The sequence below is a fragment of the Palaemon carinicauda genome, chromosome 17 (genome assembly GCF_036898095.1).
Source record: "Palaemon carinicauda isolate YSFRI2023 chromosome 17, ASM3689809v2, whole genome shotgun sequence".
Lineage (NCBI taxonomy): Eukaryota > Metazoa > Arthropoda > Malacostraca > Decapoda > Palaemonidae > Palaemon > Palaemon carinicauda.
Genome location: NC_090741.1, coordinates 57,512,324 through 57,534,955, shown reverse-complemented (window position 1 = coordinate 57,534,955; position 22,632 = coordinate 57,512,324). Strand labels below are relative to the sequence as shown.

Sequence of the window (22,632 nt, the reverse complement as noted above, 5' to 3'; positions counted from 1 at the left end):
TATTGTCCTTTATGGGGATATGAATTTGCAAAAAAAAAATAATTCCATGAATTATAAGTACTAAACACGCCATGACCACACAACCTTTTTTTGTTTAACTTTGGTTAAAAGAACTTTTCATATAATTTTTTAAATATATTAAAGAAATTTTTACTGAAACAAGATTCAATTTTATTGCTGTATTATATCCAAAAAGTTTAAAAAATATATTTACATTGAAATTACAACTTACATTTACTAGTAACACTTAACGTATAAACACAAACAGTACATTAAACTTACCAAAGCACCTTACATTTACAGGTAAACGGTGACAAACACACAAACAGGACATTAAAATTACAAGTAAGTAGTTACTAACTTATCAAACCAACATACGGTTGCAAGTAAAGTTGGAAACAAATAAACAGGACATTATAATAACAAGTGAACACTGAAAAAATTTAAACAGGACATCGAAATGATACTGATGCAAAAATATAAAAGGTATGACTGGTCAGTGAGGTAAAATCAGGTACTGTACTTGGTTCTACTGCTGCCACGGGGCTTGGAAGGGTAGGGGATTAATGCAAGGACTCCTTACTTTGTGGAAGGTAATGGAACAGTTCCTGGTGTCTGACAAGTAGAGAGTTACTTGGCAGTAGGGGTTCAGTAGATATCACGCTTCTTGGGGCAGAGCTTGTAGGTCTGGCTGTTAGGTACAAAAATCTGCTTATGTTTCACCTCAGTATCATACTGCTGATTGTTATTTGATTAGTTGGTTTTTTATCCCCTCTTTATCACTTGTATGGGCTTCTGGTACATAGAGAGATGTGTATATCTTGGTGCTATGGTTTTCTGACGTCCTGCGACTTGCGAGATGTAAAGCCACAAGTTTTTCGGAGGGCCGGTCTTCTTCAAGAACTTTCAGGCTCTCTTACGCATTAACCATATATGGCAAATGTGCAATTCCAGGATGTAACCGAAGAGCTTGATTCACCACCTTCTTACCGTTATAGGAGTCGTGTAGAGTTTGGTCAGCATGTTCGATGTGTAAATGTCACCCATCTTCCCATTTTTACTTGAGATGACATTAGGACAGGGAACAGACACAGACTCACTTTGGTGCTGATTTCAACGCACTAGATCACTCTAAATAGCTAATTAGATAGATGAAGAGTGCTTCTATTGGCTGAAAACATAGTACAGTACACCACACAAGTTGCATTCATTAGACTTGTAAAGATGCTGAAAAATTTGCTCGCTAAAAGTGTGAAGTAGTAGCTACCCACTTGAGTGAGTGTAAGAATTATTCTTTGGATTGTCAGAAGTGGAAGGCAAAATAAAACACTGTGCCTAGGTGAGGATCTGGCTTCAGGTTGTCTGGCCAATCGTTAAATGATCTTAAAACACTAGTGGTAGAATCCTAATTGGTGACTTTCCATGACCAACTTGCTATCAGTTACCTTGTTCTGAATGCTCTGCACTATATGCATCCCATGCTCATTTCCTGAGTATAAATTCCAACTGTTGGGTAACATAGACACATAGAGACTTAGTGCCTTGATTCCAGGATATGCAGCAACCACAGACCCTACACCTGTAGCCCCCCCCCTCTCACCCTATTTTGAGAGCAAGTTAATGCCAAGAATTTTAAATGGTCTATAAGTATATGTAACTAACCTTTTTAGGGAATTTGGGAATATATATCATGAAGGATTTTTTGATAAAAGGTGAAATTTTTATTACAAGAATTTTCTCCAAGTAAAAGTTAGGGTTGTACAATATTTGGATTTTAAAAAGAATTGTCAGGATTTATCATAGATCAAAAGATCATGATTTATGTTAGTATGGTATCATAGAGAGGATGTTAAAGCAAAGGTTATTCAGAGTAGAGTAATGTGGATTTGGAAGTCCTAAGTTAGAAATTGAATGGTGCACAATATGAGAAAGGCCTCTACTAGAGGTTCTTTGGTGATGGTGATTTAGAAGTAATTTTAAGTGTGTGAGAAAGTTTTTTTCTTAAGGTGATGACTGCTGTATTGATGGCTATCTTATTCTTTGGAGTAATTCATTCATTTTTTTTTTAATCATCCTGTTGGTTAGAAAGAAGTCTTTGTACTAAACTTTTTAATGTGCAGTTCTTACATATTTATGTATATCATATATCACGAAAATGATAAACAATTTGAAATCCTATTGAGGTAGGTCATCGTCTTTTAAATTTTTCCGTGAATTCTTTAGCCTGTCTGCAAGTCCTCTTCCTGTAACCTGCCTATGTACTGTATGTGACCAGCAGTTCCTCTACTCTAATCAATCGTCCAAACCTCCGCCTCGGTTTTTCAACCAGTTGGTACCATATCTCTCTTCACTCTGCATTATGTTGTCATACCGTCACTAAATGTCGAATCAGAACATGCTTTTGTTTCTCAAGTTTGCAACAGTACAAAATTGTTTCTTACAAACAGGTCATCAATGTGAATTAAAAAAATTTTTGAAACTACTTATAAATTTTGGAAAAATTAATGTAATCCATGATAGATAGAAGGTTGGCCAAGGCACCGGCCACCCATTGAGATACTACTGCTGGAGAGTTATTGGGTCCATTTACTGGCTAGACAGTACTACATTGGATCCCTCTCTCTGGTTACGGCTCACGGCTCATTTCATCTTTGCCGACACATGCACAGAATAGTCTGGCCTATTCTTCAGACATTCTCCTCTTTCCTCATACATTTGACAACACTGAAATTACCCAACAATTCTTCTTCTCTCAAGAGGTTAACTACTGCATTGTAGTAGTTCAGTGGCTACTTTCCTCTTGGTAAGGGTAGAAGAGACTAGCTATGGTAGGCAGCTTTTTTTGGAGGACACTCCAAAATCAAACCCTTGTTCTCTTAGTCTTGGGTAGTACCATAGCTTCTATACTATGGTCTTCCACTGTCTTGGGTTAGAGATCTCTTGTTGAGGGTATGCTCGGGCACACTAATCTATCTTGTTTCTCTTCCTCTTGTTATTTTGAAGTTTTTATAGCTTATATATGAAAAATTTACTTTAATGTTGTTATTGTTCTGAAACTTCTCTTCAAGTTTTCCCTTATTTCCTTTCATCACTAGACTATTTTCCCTGTTGGAGCCCCTGGCCTTATAACATCCTGCTTTTCCAACTAGGGTAGTAGCTTAGCAAGTAGTAATAATAATAATAATGAGAAGACTTATCTGTAATCAGGACTTTATACTTATTTTTTATTACTGTTGCAGTACATTACTATAATGGTAACAAAGAGGTTTGTGAAGGCAACAATCAGTCCTAGGATATTACTTAAAATCCCAAAGCTTGGGTCAAAGGGCATTCTTATATTGGAGTGGGTGGCTGACCTTGTGTTTTAGGGAAATTAGTATAAACTGAAGTTCATGTCATTAAGACTATCATTGTTACACAATAAAAATATTATCATACTGTAATTTATGATTTAGAAATGATAATGAGGCTTGTTGTTGTTGTTGTTGTTGTTAATGATGATGATAATATGCCATGTAACCCTTTGTGTGTTGGTCACAGGGTAATTTTGCCCATGATACATGCATTTCATGCTCAAATTTAGCAATATATTTGTCAGTTCTTATTTTAAAGCAAGTTTTTTTTAACAAAATATTGTAATTTTTTATCACTATTTAAACTTAATACTGTGCATACAGTATTCCACTATACAGTATTCACTTATTTCATCAAAACTTTGTTGATTGGGAATAAGTTAATGTTCTTGTCAATGCAATTTGAAGCTGCTAATCAGATCACAGAGTAATTTCTTGACTAATAAGGTTAACCAGGGAATTTTTTCTTGATTTAGAAGTAAAACCTTGATGTAGATCTAAGATAGAAAGTTAGGTGCGAAGAGTTCCACTGAAACGGACGGAAAGTAACAGTGCACAAAAGTTTGCATTGACCAAAGGTATGTTACAAAGAACCAACTTGCAGTGCACTGAGAAGGATTCGTATTACCCAGCTGTGGGACCATTGATTTGATGTGCCTGACAAATAAGAAAGGAACTTGATAAGTTTGTCTCACAATATCTGTTTGTTGGATGCCACATGTGGTATGAACAGCAATGAAGTGGCAGGTTATTTTTTTGTGGTTTTAATTTAATTTAATGGGGCTCATGATGTCTTGGTTATCTGAGTATCTGGAGAAAACAGAAATGATTTTTAGAATGAGGTTCTGTTAAGGAATTTTCTAGTGTTTTAATAACTTCTGCCTATGTGACACTACTTGTTACTGTTAAAACTTTTGTACTGGGATAGTATTGTTAAACTTTTTAAATTTTTTTTTCATTCGTATCTTTAAACCTTTTAATTTCATATTTTTTGTCTTTTTCGCAGACATGGATGGGGGCGGTGACGGGGGTGGCAGGTGCGGTGTTGGTGGGAGGTCTGAGTTGATTGAAACTGTACTCACATGCGAGGGTAATATTAATGACCCAGAACTCCCAAAGAAGCTCACCCACCTGGTAAATGTCCTCAAACACGTCACCCGCAGTGGTAAGTACTGCTTGCGTTGTTCTTGATGTTTTTCTCAAAACAGTAAGTCCTCTGGTTTTTTGTGGACTCGACCCAGTTCTCCTAAAGGATACATAATTTCTCTCATTAAATTTAATTTGATCTGTAATTGTGTCCTCCAGTAGTTTATATAAATTGGAGTTATGTTTCCATTATATAGAATATTTGTTATAGATTAGGACAAAGGCGAATGACTTTGCTGCTTGCGTACAATACTATGTTCAGGTGTATTTAGACCTAGCATCAAACTTTGAGTGAGAACAGATATCCAATGTAACTTGAGGACCTACAGTGTGCTAGGTTGAATAATTTGGCTGTAACTATCACTGCTGACCCAAGAAAATTAGAAAGGGCTGTACATAGGTTTCACAGTTTAAACTATTAACAATATTGGTATACAGTAGATGTAATGACCTTAATGGATATGCAGTAACATTGTATTTTACATGACAAAACAAGCAGACAATGCATTCAAGCACTTTTTTAAACCTTCCTTATCACAACGATTCAAACTATAGTGTAATACTGTGCTAACGTAGTAAAAAACTACAGCATAGTATACTTGAAACAAATGGTGAGAGTTAACACCTATATCTAAAGAATAATTTCATTGAAACTTGAAATTTAGTGGCAAAATAAAACCTCGGTGAATCTTGTTTGCTAGTTATGGGCGCAGATAGTATCAACTACATGAGGCCCCATAATAAACAAATTGGCTTCGGATAGAGTTGACCTCTCCTCTGGATTAAATTTATAGGTACAAAAATGATGCAGTAAGGTACTCATATTTCTGCATAGGAGACTATTTTTAATGCCTAATATTCATCCTGTAAAATAGGATGCTAGAAATAGGAATGAATGGCGAGCGATTGTGACGCAGTTCCGGTAGGCCCTGCTGCTGCCTCCGATGCCTTAGACGCGGAGGTAGCAGCAGTAGGGGATTCAGCATTATGAAGCTTCATCTGTATTGGATAGTGTGGGAGGGAGGGTTGTGACACCCTAGCAGTACCAGCTGAACTCGGTTGAGTCCCTTGTTAGGCTGGGAGGAACGTAGAGAGTAGAGGTCCCCTTTTTGTTTTTGTTTCTTTGTTGATGTTGGCTACCCCCAAAATTGGGGGAAGTGCCTTGGTATATGTATGTATGTATGTAAATTAGGGTTTGTATTATACTACCATTGTAAGAATCGAACCTTGAATTCTGAATTCCAAGTAGTGTTTATAGGGTGTCCACTGATCGCTGATGTACATGAAAATAAACTGATGATAAAGGTAATAGAACCATTTTTACCATATACATTACTGGCATATCTGTGTAATAATTAGATTGTTCGAGGAAAATGCTGATGTCAGCTGATTTTAAGCTACTGCTATCGAGGATATCCACACAGGAATCAAAATAAATTTTTAATCTTTCCAAATTTAATCAAAACATCTTATGAATATTGTAGAAGTATCAATATGTTGAAGAATAGCTTAGTTTTATACAGTTTACTAAAAGGTTTTAGGATTAACAGTAATCACTTGTATGCGTAAATAGTTCTTTTGTTCATTTGCGTTGCCGATGAAATATAAATAAAACTGTGGTTTCCCATTTAGGATGTATGTAGAATAAAATCATCTTTACAAAACCAGTATTTGATAAGGTACTTGTAGTTGGAAAATCCTATCCTATACACAGATGGTCTTGTAATTTAGATATGGGATGAATTGATTAAAATTTGCTATGATTTTCATTTCATCATATCTGAAGATCATCTTCTGCACATATATACATACATACAGTATATGGTTTGTTCCCACGCGAAATAAAAACCATCATCATTTAAAGAGGATTTACTCCGTTGCTGCTTGGCTTTGACCAAAATAAAGAAGTCGTTGGATTCTGGTAACATTGTATGGTTGTCAGCATCCCACCTCTGCTGGGTAGGAGCAGGTCGGCATAATTCGCACCACTTAACTCCTTATGGTCATTCCAGTCAGACGCTGCTTCAACCGCCCTCCATGCTGAGCATCTTAACTCCTTATGGTCATTCCAGTCAGACGCTGTTTCAACCGCCCTCCATGCTGAGCATCTTAACTCCTTATGGTCATTCCAGTCAGACTCTGCTTGGACCGCTGTCCATGCTGAGCATCTCAACTCCTTATGGTCATTCCAGTCAGACGCTGCTTCAACCGCTGTCCATGCTGAGCATCTTAACTCCTTATGGTCATTCCAGTCAGACGCTGTTTCAACCGCCCTCCATGCTGAGCATCTTAACTCCTTATGGTCATTCCAGTCAGACGCTGTTTCAACCGCCCTCCATGCTGAGCATCTTAACTCCTTATGGTCATTCCAGTCAGACGCTGTTTCAACCGCCCTCCATGCTGAGCATCTTAACTCCTTATGGTCATTCCAGTCAGACGCTGTTTCAACCGCCCTCCATGCTGAGTATCTTAACTCCTTATGGTCATTCCAGTCAGATGCTGCTTCAACCGCTGTCCATGCTGAGCATCATTTTGGGCTTATTTGTGATTGAGTACTGTATTTCTCGAGTGAATATGAAAACCTACCCCAGTTTTGGGAGTTAGTCCTTCATGAGGCGAGTAGAGTTAGATCCCCGTCCTATGTGTCCTGCGTGTCATGGTAAGCTGTGCTCCTTACCTGTACTTGTGAATTTTGCAGGGATTGGCCTCCCTCTCAATTGGGGAAATACAATACTTGTTGGAAGAAGGCTAAGAGGGATCATTCCCCATCTGCTTCTTCCTCTGCTGAAAGCAAGAAACAGAAGCCGTCCTTCCCGACTCCTGACCTTTCGCTTTCAGATACATCCGTACAGGAGTTTCCCAAAAATCCAATACCCCAAGACGATGGCCATTTTGTCTTTTACAACCAGAGCAAAAGATTGCTTGTGAGGTTATTGTGTAAGATTCTATGAAAAACCGGTTGTCCAAGTAATCACAGAGGCAAAAACCTAGCCTGTGGGGTCATGCTATTACTGGTTTTATTGTCCAGGTAAACACTTGCAATGCTGTAGACAAGTCCAAGCACAGGGCCCTGAATTGGCAGAGATTTTCTCTCCAGACAAATGGCAGATAATACCTTGAGATGGATGTGTTAGAATATGTAAATATTAATCTTGGGAGATTTATTGATACTAAGAAGTCCCCCTTCTGAATGGACCTCATTAGAGGTGGCATAGTCTCCATCCTGAGCCAATAGGTAGAAGAACCTTTTTTAGGTTACTCGTGTATAGTTTATGACCAGTCTCCACTATTTCCCCCTTTTTAGGTCACAAAGGCACTGGACTTGGAAGTCTTCGGTAATGCAGAACCAGTTCATTGTGGCTCCTCCTCCATTGATTTCACCTAGTCCGCGCACGAGACTTCTTGGTGTCTTGCACTTGAGCCACGAATGAGTATGAGACTTGCAACAGAAGAGTTTGTGTCTGAGATAGGAATGCTTTGCTTGTATCACACTATATCCATAACTCTCGACTCTATTCCATGCCTGCTCATGCTGGTGCACATGGAGATGAAGAGGCATGTAAACTAGGAAAACATGCTGCAGACAAGTTGCTTCCAAATAGGTGGCCGGGCGGCTCATATATAATGATTTTAAGCCTACATTCTTGGGCCATATTATGTAATGATTTTAAGCTTTTAATCTGAGTGGTAGTTTGAAATCAGTGGCAAAAACAGTGAAACTCAAATCATGAGAGTAAAATTAGAGAGGTTACAAATGAATTATCTCCGGAGTTATCTCTGGAAGTACGTCTATAAGATGGCTTCTCGATGCCTAGTTCTGCTGACTATAAAACACCTATTGACCAAGTACCCTTATCTAAGGGATTATGAGGTGTTTTCTCAGGTTTTGAAATAGACATGGCAGAGACATCCTTGCCAAGGTTTTTGGAAGGAATATTGATTACGGGAATAAGAGCACTTCAGTACTAAGTTTGAGGTACAAGTAAAATCGGGACTTTTACATGAAATTAAACAAAGTACTGCTTAATAATATTGAAAATTTATGTATAGTACAATTGTGTTGCCATGATGATTTTAAACTAAAATACTGGAAAATTTCAACTTGCGTATTAGGTATTTCAGTGTCAGTCGTCCAAGCAATTATAGAGCCAGAAAAATTTTGATAATCAATCAATTTCTGTCCAGGTAAGCCATTTCCTTCTAAATTTAAGCCCTTACTTAAGGGCAGTAGCCATTTCCATCTAAATAAAAGCCCTTACTTAAGGGCAGTAGCCATTTCCATCTAAATAAAAGCCCTTACTTAAGGATAGTGTAAAGAGGCTTGGAAGAACAGTCTCGTATCTCCATTAGCATCAATGACCTTAGATGTCTTAATGACAGAAAAATCAAAATCAATCAATCAATCTCGTATCTTCCACCCCCCTATCTGGGATTTATTTGTTGCCCATATACCTGTATGGCAGGGGGAGGATCTGCATGGGAGCATGCTGTGGTGTCCAGTGTTTGCCTTGCAGAAGGATTTGACATCTGCGTGTAGTTGCTGACCTCGAATGTCTGCTAGAAAGAATTCTTAAGGGATAAGGATTTCATGTATTGTTGCTGAAAAATCTTGATGAAAGTGTAATTGTCAAAAAGATAAAAGAAAACAATGCACTTTTTCTATAAAGAATAGCTGCCCCTGTCACTCTTTGAAAGTTTCTCTCCAACCTTTTCACCAGAGGCTGTGAGAGTTCTAGATGGTTGGAGATCTTGAGTTCACGAAGGTCATCTGGAGAAAGATGGTTAGAAAGATCTTGAAGGTCGTCTCTTGCTTCTATTCCTTTGTTGGCCGAAAGGGAAACGGCTCCTGAAATATGGGAATAAAAGTTCTATACCCAGTAATGGAACCATTTACCGTGCCTTTATGATTTCCTCTGGCTTATTAAACAGGGAGATGCAAAAGTTATAAAGCCATGTGAGGCTATCCCACATAAAAGGAGACAGTAATTGAGTCATTTGTGAAAGTAAAGATTTAACGACTTGAAGATGGCAGATATCCAATCTTGGATTCGCTCTCTCTATGTGGGCTTAGAAATAGTCAGTATCCTGTTTTGGATTTCCAGCCAGTAAAAGGTAGCCCTTTAGAGAAAGAGGAAATAGTTTTACTTTTAACATGAACTTATAAGAGTCTTATTAGTTACAAAAACTTTGATGTGGTTTGGCAGAAAATAATCTCATAGCATATGCTGATGATGCTATTCTCTCTTTCCATCATTTCTATCTCCTGAATATAAACATATGATTGCTGAATCCCTTAACAAAGAGATCGCTAAAATTAGTTTAGTGCAAATTATGGGGCATGAAGTTGAACCCTAACAAAACTCAAAGTATGATGTATGTTACTTTAACTTTATACAAATTCTTTAAAATGTTTGGTGTGATTCTTAAATGCAAATTTACATTTGAGAAACACACAAGGTATGTCTCTTCTTCAATTGCACAAAAAATTGGTTAACTAATAAAAGTCATTTTAAGATTTTCGGTGATCTGAGGAAATGTAGGTCTTTCATTCTACTGTACCTTATTTCGATTATTGTTCTATTGTCTAGTGGCGGGTGTTCAACTGCTTATTTCCTTTCTTAATTTGTTGAATATAATACATCACTGTATTAAATGAATTATTCCTGATCAGGATATTAATATCTGACACCATTGTTCTGTAGTTCTTTATGCACTTTGCTTAAGTTTTTTTTAAAGTCAGACCATCCATTGTAATAAAATCTGCCCAGACTATACCATTGTATACATGATACTATGTATGCAGTTCTTACAGTCTTGCCTTCTCCATCACAACTCCATCATAAGGCTTAGTACTACACAGTATTCTAGTTTTATTGTAGCTGTTACCAGGTTGTGGAGTGATCTTCCTATTCTGGCGATTGAATCAGTGGGACTTCAAAAGTTGAAACTTGCAGTGAATGTTTTTATGTTGAGCAGGATGACATAAATATTGTTTTATAGTTTATATATGACTGAACTCTTTTGAAGTAGTTATTAATCTAGGAAAAATTATATTTATGGTTAATTTCTTGTATATAGTTTATTTGCTAGTTCCTATCCCATTGGAGCCCCCTAGCCTTGTAGCATTCTGTTTTTCCAACCAGGGTTGTAGCTTGCCCAGTAATAATAATGATGATGATAATATTGATAATAATAATGAAGTGTTAATCAATATAAGAATTGGTTACCTCGTAGGCATTACCTGTCACTAAGATTGTCTCAATGAGCCGTGACCTCTTTGCAATGAGGGATGAGAGGTAACTTCAGGTGTAGGTATAGGCATGCTTAGTGATATTGTTCTCTTCTAGATATACTTTAAAATGCTGTTGAAATTGGGTTATATTTACACTGAATTATGTAAGTGAAATGGGATTATAATGAATAAACAGTAAATATTGTTTGAATATACTAAACTCGTTTCACTTCTATATCTCCTCCAGTGTTTCAGTTCAGTTGGCTTGCTGCCTTACTGCCTTGGCTCAAATCTGAGAATTGTTAAGGTTGAATAATAAAGTGGTGGTCAGCATATTGAAGGGTTTGCTTTTAGAATATGAAAGCCAAATTTTAACCAAGGCACCAGCTACCCATTGAGATACTACCACAAGAGAATTATTGGGTCCTTTAACTAGCTAGACAGTACAGTACTACATTGGATCCCTCTCTGGTTATGGTTCATTTTTCCTTTGTCTTCACTGTACATCGAATAGTATGGCCTATTCTTTACACATTCTCCCCTTTCCTCATACACCTGACAACACTTAGGTAACTTGAAAATTATTCTTCACTCAAGGGGTTAACTACTACCCTGTATTGTTCAGTGGCTTATTTCCACTTGGTAAGGGTAGAAAAGACTTTTTAGCTATGGTAAGCAACTCTTTTAGAAGAACGACAGTCCAAAATCAAACTAGTGTTCTCTAGTCTTGGGTAGTACCATAGCATCTGTACTATGGTCTTTCACTGCCTTGGGTTAGAGTTCTCTTGCATGAGGGTACACTCAGACACTATTCTATCAGTTTCCTTATTTTCTTTCTTCACTGGGCTATTTTCCCTGTTGGAGCCTTGGGGCTTATAGCATCTTGCTTATCTAGTAATAATAATAATTATAATAATAATATTTGTTTTAGCAGTCGTCGTGCATTGTCCTTATTACTTGGTGGGCCTAAGTGAAAGAATTGGCAGACATTAAAAGTAGTTTGTGGCCCTCTAAGTTTTTCTATCTTTGATCTACCACCATTTAATCATAAATAGTTTCATTAGAATTTGATATCTTCCTAGTCAAAGTTTATAGAATAAAACAGAAACCTTTGAAAATAGTATTAATATCAGTGTTAAAACTTGAGATTTTGATATGGCAACCAATTCATCATGTATGGAACAGCTGTGTCAGTAGTTATTTATGTCTATAACAGTCAGCAAAATAAAATATTTGTTATATTACTAGTGAGTTATGAAGTATTTTGCCGATGGTTTGGTAAACCTAGTTGAATGGTGTAAAGACTTTAAATTTTCATTTGGTTTTTCATTGTGAACTGCAATTATAGAATTGTTCTTTACCTGATTATCCAAAGGTGAAAGGTAAACATGTTAAGAATTACTATCACTAAGGTTTTAATGATTTAGTTACAATAATGCAGAAAAGATTTTTATTCTTGGAATGGTAGTTTAATCATTTGATGCATGATAGTGGAGCAGGTTACTGTAATTCCTAAAACTCTCTAATTTTTTTAATGGACAGGAGCTTATGATATGATATTTTGATAAAATATATAAATCTTACTAGTTATAGGAAAGACTAGTGGGGCACTCAGTAGAGTACAGACCTTTGCGCGGCAGCTTATTTCTTGACGTTTTGCTTGACCTTGACCTTTGACCTTAATGTATTTTAAATGGGTATTTTCATAAACTCAAACATGAACCAAGTTTGAAGTCTGACAACGATGTCCAAACTTATGGCTGATTATGTGAGTTGAACATTTACTTGACTGTGATCTTAATCTTTGACCTTGACTCTAAAATTTTAAAAATTTCAACCTATTTTTTTTTTACATAGCTGTTAATCCCTGCAAATTTCATTACTCTACGATTAAAATTGTGGCCAGGAAGCTGTTCACAAACACACACAAACACGGGTAAAACATAACCTTTCAATTTTGTTGGCAGAGGTAAAAATAAAGAAATTTAATGGAAATTTATCTCGTCCTTTATATTGGCTATAATAGTTTCTTCTTTTTGTCCCGTTTCAGATTGTACCTGGTTTGTTCAGAAAGTTGAGCCATGGAACAGTGTTAGAGTGACGTTTTCCATCCCTCGTGAAGCCGCTGTTCGTTTACACCAGTTGGCTCAGGCAGGGGACCAAGCGTTGCGTCAATTAGGCATTCTCTCTGTTCAAGTAGAAGGAGATCAGGTATTGTAATGCTTCTGTTTGTAGATGATGTCTAGGTTGCTTTATAATATTAAAGATGTTTCCAATATTTATAAATTAAATTATTCTTTGATTTTTTTAATGAAATATGAAATATTTTTTTTATCATGACATTTTTATTTTCCATATAAAATAAGAACAATTCCTTTTCTTATTTTATTAGAATGTCTGTACAATCATGGAACAGTATTGTTTTTTTTTTCCCTTGTGTACCACTGATGGAATAGCAGTTGTAACACATTTATGTTTATACAATCGTGAATTCAAGCTAAATTTATAGTATCATGATGGTAATATCCACGATGTAAAAAAGTTGTGGTGATCACATTAATAAGTTGTAAATAGTATATCAAGAGCAAGTAATCATTTCATATTACATTTGTATCTCAGTTATTTAAATTATAAATCATGGGTTTTCATTATTTAGCAAAGTTTCACAGGTTGGATCCTACAGTTTGTTTAGAAAATGCGATCCCAGCAAATTTGTATTATAGCTTGAAATTTAGTCTACCTGATTAGCATGAACTTTGTCCTATAGTCATTTTTTTTTAGCAAGGCAGATTTGCACCGACTCGCAGGGGTGCCCTTTTAGCTCGGAAAAGTTTCCTGATTGTTGATTGGTTGGACATGATAATTCTAACCAATCAGATAGCAGGAAAATTTTCCGAGCTAAAAGGGTACCTCTGCGAGTTGGTGCAAATGTGCCTCATTAAAAGAAATTGACTTATAAGTTTAAGGGAACAGAAAGCAAATATCTGTACTTGAATTACTATTGAAAGTCCAAATGATAGGAAAAAGGAATTGCTGTAGTTGCTCAGAGAATAATGATTTTCATTCTCTCAAAGCAGTGGCCTGATTGTACATTCATATGTTACTTTGAGTTACAGATAAACGTTTGAAAATTTGGTATAATGCATTGATATTTTTGTGCCCGAAACATTTTGTTCATTCCTAGATGCAGTAACTTTTTTTAATTTATGTATGGTTTTAGAATTTTATAATAAACTCATTAATATGTAAATGTTTTATGTAAAATCAAAGTAGATTTTTAAGAAATATATCAGTTAATATAAAGTTCATAAAATAGGTGATCTTGAATGCTAGCCAAAACCATAACATCAGTATTAGTTGTAATAGTAGGATAAATTGTAGTATGGCTCCAGTATTTCATGAAATTATATTCTTTCAGGTCATCTCCTTGAAATTAGCTGGAGCTAACAATGAACCAACCGAGATTGTGCTGCGTACGGATGGCGCCCCCAACGATGGGGCTGGACCGTCAAGCGTTGCAAGGTCCGTCACGCTTGCGTTGGGAAGTGCCGGGCTTATGCCTGGACCCGGGGCAGCTCCACCACCTCCCGAAAGTGTCGGTGGTAATCAGCATTTCCGCTGTCCAAATGTGGTCGCTCCAGCGGGGGGCACTATTCCTGTGACCCCACGCCCCGTGCCACAAGTGAGAGCACAGTTTCCCTTCAACAGTATGCCTAAAGCACTTCCGGGGCGAGAGTTGCAACAGCCAGGAGGACCAACACTCGCTGGCCACAGCGGCATCCCATCTACACCTCGATCCCTATACAATCCCCCTCCTCCGTATCCAAGCCTCGAGTCATCTAGATTACGTGCGCCGGTACCACCCGCACAGAGACCGCCTGTGCCGCAGATCAATGGTCCTCAGTTTGTTGTGTCTCAGGCAAGCACCATAGCTCAACAAGGGCCACCTGTGCTGCCTTCTGTTGTTCAGCCCAGTCCAAACCAACAGCAGGTGGTTAATTACAATGTTGCAGCAACACAGGGAATAAATAGCCGACCAACACCAGCGCAAGCTGTGAAAGTGGCGCAGAGGGCCGGTGGGAATGTTTTGAATAGTCCATTGTTAGTTGATCTTCTTCGACAGCCAGAACACCAACCTGTTGTTGGAGTAAACAAAGCAAAGGTAGTTCTTGGAGGTTCTCCTCATGGGTCTCCTGCACCTACATCTCCCTCATCACGTTCCACCACATCCACACCTTCATCTGATTCCCTGCCACACACACCTATATCTAATTTACCTCTACCTGCAGTGCCTGCATTATCTCCACCCCCTGCTAACTCAGCTAATTTCAATGCATCTGTAACAGTAGCCAGTTTACCTGGTTCATCTTCACAGTTCAGTACTAATTATTCAGTTAGAGCAAAAGATGGTGTACATACTCACCAGCAAGTGTACTCTGGTGGATCTGTAATCACGAGTACAGTAACGCCACATCCCAGACTGCCTAATACCCCGGGTGGGGGGTTGCAGCAACACCCGCAGGCAACTGGTCAGCCACCCCCAGGCCATAGACCACCCTACAGTGCTGATCAGCGTCGAATGGTCGTGAGCAGCAGTACCTCTGGGATTCATCCCAGGGTCCCAATGCAGACCTCTTTACGCCCGAGCACTGTCGGCGATTCGAGGGCCGTACCTCCATCCCCTCCGCAGTTTGGGTCCGGGGGAAAGGAAAGCCAGTATCTGATTAATCCTAACACTGGCCTTTTGGAACCCCGGCCAAGTGAGAGCTCCGATTCGGAACCAGAAGCAAGACCCCCATCAGTAAATGAAGAACTAAATTCCAATTCTCTTGTATCGGACGAAGAGTCCAACCTTAGTGCTGCATCAAAGAAAGATCATGACCAATCTGATTCTGAAACATCAAGGGTATCTTTGCATAGCCTTGACTCGAGGAGATCATTGTTAGGACAAGATAAATCTAAGTATCGAGATAAGGATTCAAGTCCAGGTTCGTCGAGAGAGAATAGCGTGGTCACCTCTGGCAGTACGGGGGAATCCATAAAACTTAAGCTAAAGCTTAATAAGGCCTCAATTGCTCAAACAACTTTTGTACCGAATGCAAAAAAAGGTGATAGGAAAGAAAGATTGTCGTGTTCATTATCGGGTTCTCAGTTGGGGAACGAGCCACGAGTTCCAAAGCTTCACATTAAATTAAATTCTGAACATCAGGAGGCAAGGATTGTTAATCCAATCGAGGATGGAGATACCCAAAGAAATCAGGAAAAAGATATCTCCAAGGAGAGTAAAAGTAAACGCAGAAGCTATAGGAACAAGCCTCGTAGCAGTGAGTCGGACAGTGACACTGGCAAAGCGCGTGGTGTGAAAGTCAAGTGTAAAGATAGAGGGGGAGAGGATAGTGCCACAATTTTGAAAATTTTAGACGGGAAGAAAAAGGGTGATATGGATTTAGATGAAAACCCGTTGAAAGTTAAGCTAAAAGAAAGTTTAGAAGGTAGACTGAAGTCTTCGCGAGCATTGGAGGATGGTCGACTTCCAGGAAGTAAGTCTGAGAATTCTAAATTAACAAAGCTTGATAGCAAGTTCAGAACTCGACCAAAACCCAAGACGCCGATCCGTAAAGTTGGTGACCTAAATAGTATGGGTGAAATAGCTAGTCACAAAATTTTGGACACCCTACCGCCTAGTATCACCAAAGTGGCAGCTTTGCATACGCAGCAGCCGCACATAAATCCATCCTCTTCCTCGAGTCAATTGCAGGCCAATTCCTCGGCTACTTGTCCCGTGTCGTCTAGCATTTCTGCCTCACAGTCTGCTGGAGATTTGTTCAAGACCGAACTTGAAAAGAGAGGAAGTGAAATAGTTAGGAAAAATGATGAGAAGGCAGAAAACATTGTGGGAAGGCAGCGTTTTAACAGTCTGTCTCGAATAGTGAACGGAGATTTGAGTCACGGTGGCAAGCTCGTTGTAGGACGCGTTAGACAGAAGAACCAAGGGACGAGCCAGCAGCAACAACCTCGGCAACAAGGAATCGATGCCCCAAGCAGCAGCAAATTGACAATCAAGAGAAAAGGCTCTGGGGAAATGCACACCCTTGAGTCACTTAAGAAGGATCTCCCTGAAGGTAGGTGACTGATTTTGACGACTTCAGTACTACTTTGCAATGACATACGTCCGTGACCTCTCAGATTTTTCTTAAACGTACTCCAGATGAAAATTGGGTTAGTGTTGAACTGGACAAGATTTTGTTTTGATCATTTTATTAAACTAATTATGCCTGGCAGTGTTAATTTCATCCTTTACTCTAGGTCTGGACAAGTTTTTAACCTTAGAAAGTTCATGTGTCATTGAAGCTACATTAAGATGATAACAAGGTTCAATACCCATATGGTAGCATTTATATGGTTATGTTCTTTTATTCTAGTTTTTGTATTTTTATTCTGTTTTTATAGAATTAATTTTTAAAACTTTTGAACTTGAAGATTACTTCCCATCAATGTATGGTCTCCATCTAAACCATGCTATAGAATGTAGACTCTCATTAAAAATAATTTGGTTCCCCAAAATGTAACCACAAAGGAAAAATACACGAATGTAATTTTCAGATAGTTCCCACAAAGTTAGCCATCTATTTAATTGTGCTGCTTTTTCATAGTCCTAATACAGTATCTGGTTTTCTGCCAATTTAATCACCAATTTGAGCTTACATCATTTGGATAAGTACATTAAAGTGTTTGTTAGAATTTATTTTAGTAAAGCATTAAATGTTTCTTCTGGAATGGCATCTTTTTTAGGTTATGGTATTTTTCCATGAACATTTGAGGACATTCAGCCAAACAACTTTGTTTTTATTTAATTACTAATTTGTTCAGGGGCTTTGATTGCAGTGATGTTGTAGTAAACAACGATGATATTGAAAGTTTACAATATTTCTAGTTGCTAGGTAAAATCATTCAGCAAGATGTGAAGAGGTTATGTAGAGAATCATGCATTTACTGGTTCTTCGTAAAGGCAGTATGAAATTTAAAAATTTTAATTTCACCTAAGGGAATGTTGCATTTAGCATATAACATAGAGTATGTCATAATTTGCTTTGATGAAGTATTTCTCTGGCAGTATGCTTTTGCAAGGAATTTATAATTTGTTTTGATACATTGCAGGCCTTGGCAGTATCCCAACGTACCTGAATTCTTCGGTGATGATCAATAAGGTCTCTCATTCTCCGGAAAAATTATCTGCCCTCCGACAGGAAGATTCTTCCGACAAAGGTGTTAGAAAAGTAGACATTCATAAGCACACTGTGTGTACTGACTTGGCCAGCTTAAAAGCAAACTCCGACATTACTATTCACAGTGTGACGAAGAATGAGACTCTAAGTTTAAGTAAATCTAGCGATGGTGATAGTAGAGGTTCATGTAAGTCTAAAAGTGAAGTTACTAAGGTAGGGAAAGTGACTCATTTAGATGTGAACGATAGAAAAGCTTTGCAGGAGGCACTGAAAAGCTCACAGAGCTCAACGAAAAGGAACGATACTCATTCAAGTAGCATGCATGACCTTTTGAGACGTTTTAACAGTTCAACTACAGTGCCTGTCTCTTCTCAGTCTGAGAGTACAAACAGCACCTCTGGTGTTAAGGTGGGAGCCAAAGTCACCGACGCATCGGAAAAGGTGAAACAAGAGGTTAAGTGTGAAGAGAAAAGTGAGAGCAAAGAGTCGCACACAACAAATGTTATTTCAAGCAGCTGTGATACTAGTGTTAAACAGGAAACAGAACAGACTAATACTAATAACAAAGTTTTGGAGCAAGTCAAGGCCCCAGATTTTCCGGGAAATGTGGTTTTGACCAAAAGTGAAGTCGAGAGTCCCGATGGTACTCCCAAAGGGGAGCATGGAAGTGGGCAAGGGGGGGAAGACTCTGGGATCGAATCCATGGACGCCCTGTCAGAGAAAAGTCCGAATCAGAGTGATCAGAGCCCGAGCAGAAGGGACGAGAAAGAGTGCGAGCCATTTTCTGAGAAGAACAGTGATAGAGCAATAGGAACCAAGGGGGAGACAAAATCTAGTGCTACTACTAACTCCAATGGAAATGCTACTCGAGAACCTAAAGTTAGCTTGAAAGTCGAAGTGAAGTTGGAAAATATAGATGAGAAAGATGGTGCGAGGAGAAGCTCTGGCGATAAAGGTAGCAATTCTAAATGTTCCTCTCTCACCAGTGAATCTCGCAGTGATGTGGACTCAAAAGGATCTGTCGGTAGAGAAGCAGTTGCTGATTCAAAGTTGTTGCCATCATCCGAGTCTAGTGAACAACTTTCTATAAAAACAGAGCCCAGTTACGCATCTGAAACTCTATTGTCCGGCGTTACCGAGAGTAAAAGTGATTCGGGTGCAAAAAGCGAGGCCATTGTAAAAAATGAACCTATTGTTAAAAGCGAACTTATAAAAAGTGAACCGGTGGACGAAAGTGAGCTGATGGACTATGTGCCCCTGCGTACAGCATCTCCAGTGCCCAAAATCTCTGAGACTGTTGTGACATCATTTTCTACTCCCCATTCTTGTTCAACCTCCACTCCTACCACTTCCATTTCAGTATCAGAATCAGCCCTAATACCCACGGATACTTGTACGTCATCATCATCATCATCGTCCGTGTCTCTGCATGCAACGTCGTGTACGAGTACATTGTCATTTCCATCTCAGCAAAGCACGGCCTCTCTTAGGCTACCCCCTTCATCAATAGGTTTGTCATCAGTTTTTCCTTCCTATGGTTCTGTAAATTCATCCACTATAACCTCTCACAGTTACACCACCACTAACACAAACCCGAGTACTGTCAGTGGTTCCACTTCACCTACACCAAGTGTGATTGTTCCCACCCTAAATGTTTCGTCTTCATCTCCAGCATCTCCTGCATCAACTAGTCATATTTCGTCCGGTAGTCATGATACTCATAGTTACATTTCTGCAAGCACTACACATACCCCAGGTACTTTAACTTGTGCCACCACTCACACCACGCATATGCGATCACTTTCTCCTGTCACAACATTTCCAAGTGTGCCTGATGGTCCAAAGATTACCACAACAGTCTCTGCTGTCATGTCCAAACCATCTCTTCTGGCGCTAACGTTAACGAGACCGCAAAACAGCAGTGCCCCGTCACAATGCTCAGCCTCACTAACTGAGACTTTGGTTGATAAAGTTGCAAGCTTTCCAACGCCCTCTGATTTCAGTAGCAGTTTCTCATCCTCTGCTGTGTGCTGTCACCAAGCAACTCTAACCAGCACAAGCGTGACAACGTCGAGCACAAGTCCGAAGGTGGTTACTCTGAAGCCCAGCACAAGCCAGGGTCAGGTTAATACATCCCTTAATCTTCCTCCAGGGACAACTTTTCGGTTAGTGGCCCTACCAGGTAGCGGTGCCATGGCTTCCACCACCAGTCCCATGAAGGTCGTCGTGTCTCCAGTCAAAAGTCAGATCAGCCAACAGGTGACTTCTGGAATTGGAGGCATGACAGTGGTGACAGTGAAGCCGGTTGCTATGGCAACAGGTGGGGCCAAAAATAGCCACCTTTTACAGACGCTCTCAGTAAGTAAGACTGAGGAATCTAGTCCTCCTTCTCTCCTCAAGGCTCACTTAACTGCTCCGACTCTCACCACAGCAGCTCAGGCCATGGCTACCTCTGTCACGAACTCTGCATCTACACCCATTGTTTCCAGCACGATGGCCAATGGGGATGACACGGAAGACCTTGACTTTGTTGGCTTTTCCAGCACACCTCAGGTAAAGCTGTTGCAACCAAGTGAATTAAAACGTGAAATCTTGAAACCTGAGGACTTGAATGAGAGACCGGAAAGTTGTAAAAGTCCGGAAGTGCTTTCACCCACGGGAGAAGAACCAACGCCCATGAGAGTACATCCCCCTCTTTATACTTACGGAAATAGGGAGAGGAAAAAAGACGTCGAGTCTGATGCTGAAGAGAAAGATAAAGATGAAGTGAAAACTGTATCGGAATGTGAAAGTGTTGCAGAGGGTAAGTGCGATATTACAGATTTGGAAAAAGAGAAAGATGAACTAAGCAGTTTGAAAACTAAAGCCAAAGATAAAAAGTTTGATGCTTTGTCAATAGAAATTCCCCCAGCAGATACAACTTTGCCAGATGACAAAAGACTAACTCGAAGCACTAGACACAGTGCAAGATTAGCTAGTCCCAAGGTAAGCAGTCCTGGCGCTGAACTTAGTCCAAAGGTAGATAGGAAAAGTCCTGCATGCATGTTAACCATGGGAAAGCCAAGTCCGGTACCAGTCTTGCGACCTAGTGTCAGTCCAGCCACCAGAGGGACCAAGAGAAAAAGGCACGAATCGGAAAGTAGCAACGCCTCCAGTGTGAACGAGGACACTACCCTCGAGTTGTCGACAAAGTCAACCAGAAGAAAACCACTGGATAAAGCTGCAGGTGATAAGGAGGAATGTCCGAAGGGAAAGTCCGCAAGATTGCGAGATGGAGAGCTCGATTCTAAACTTGTTAAAGGTAAGTCTTCTTCCACGATTGGTTCTGTTTTAATCAGTAGATCTTGTGAAATTTAATTAAAGAACACATTTTCATTAAGATTTTAACACGATGCTTGTTAATATATGCCTAAACGTACAAATTCCTGAGTAATTGTTGAAATAGAGGCTATGGTTGTTTGAAGAAGGTTTTGATTTGTAACTTATATTTTCTGAATTGCAGTATCTCATGGAATGGTACTTGAAAAAAATTAGTTCAAAGAGCAGTTAGTATTAGGCTAATTAATTATTTTATATAAAACTCATGAACATGATATGTATAGGTAAACATGTCAGGGTATAAAAGCCAGGGAGGATAGAATAGAAAAGGAGAAGGTTAGTAAATATTCACCATTAAAAAAGAACAAAACATGTTTGACATATGAAATACCAATTGTTCACCAAACTAACAAACCTTCCGTTATTTATAAATGGATATTCTTTTGGCAAAGCTAGAAGGTAGCTGGAATGAGGTAATTAGGGAGTTAGAGAACTATCAGATAAGATCCAAGAAAGTAGACTGAGGTGGTATCGTTATGTCATGAGAAGAGATGAACAGTATATTGGGAGGAGAGTGATGGAAATGGAGGTACAGGGAACGAGAAGGAGAGGGAGACCAAAGCGAAGGTGGATGCACTGTATCAAGGATGACCTCCGATCAAAGGGGTTAACTGGTGATAAAGTGTGGGACAGAGATAGATGGAGAAAGTTGACCAAAAACATCGACCCCACTTAGAAGTGGGAAAAGATGTAGACAAAGAAGAAAGAAGGAAGGTAGCCAATTAGACTTTTTGGTGCGAGTGGCAACCCTACCAGTACCATACTTGTGATTATAAATTGAAGGCCTGTAAACATGTAAAGGATCAGGTAGTGGCCTCAAAGATTTTTATTAGCATTAGAATGAAGATTGCTTTTATAAAGAGCTATTGTGCAACTGTAAACTCTCCATTAGTTATGGAAATCCAACATACTACTTATAATAAAAATATTTAAAGAATATTTAATGCCAATGCAGATTTGGGATATTTTTGGGGGGAAGTTGAATGCTGAAATTGTTTTCTTACCCTGTGATGATCAACCATTGTATGCATGACTTGAGTAATGCTGTTTATGATTGTGATACCATTAGACTACAGTACTGTAGTGGTTAGGCCACTTTTACTCGTAACCATATGGTTGTATGGGAAAATGCAGTTGAATTTACGAATTATTATTATTACTATTACTTGCTAAGCTACAACCCTTGTTGGAAAAGTAGTATGCTGTAAGCCCAAGTGGTCCAACAGGGAAAATGGCTCAGTAAGGAAAGGAAATAAGGAAAAATAAAATCTTTTAAGAACAGTATAAACATTAAAAT

The 22,632-nt window shown here is 38.9% G+C and overlaps 1 protein-coding gene across 4 annotated transcripts in view; it reads left to right on the top strand.

Annotated features, from left to right (window-relative positions):
- Positions 1–22,632, top strand: part of LOC137656781 (streptococcal hemagglutinin-like) — a 67,939-nt gene that overhangs the window by 13,040 nt on the left and 32,267 nt on the right. For all 4 annotated transcript variants that reach the window (XM_068391066.1, XM_068391065.1, XM_068391064.1 and 1 more), the window contains 4 exons: positions 4,360–4,518; positions 12,782–12,942; positions 14,150–16,853; positions 17,890–21,258. In XM_068391066.1, coding sequence (XP_068247167.1) covers positions 4,362–4,518; positions 12,782–12,942; positions 14,150–16,853; positions 17,890–21,258 — 6,391 coding nt within the window. In that variant the 5' untranslated portion in view covers positions 4,360–4,361. The remainder of the gene's footprint in view (positions 1–4,359; positions 4,519–12,781; positions 12,943–14,149; positions 16,854–17,889; positions 21,259–22,632) is intronic.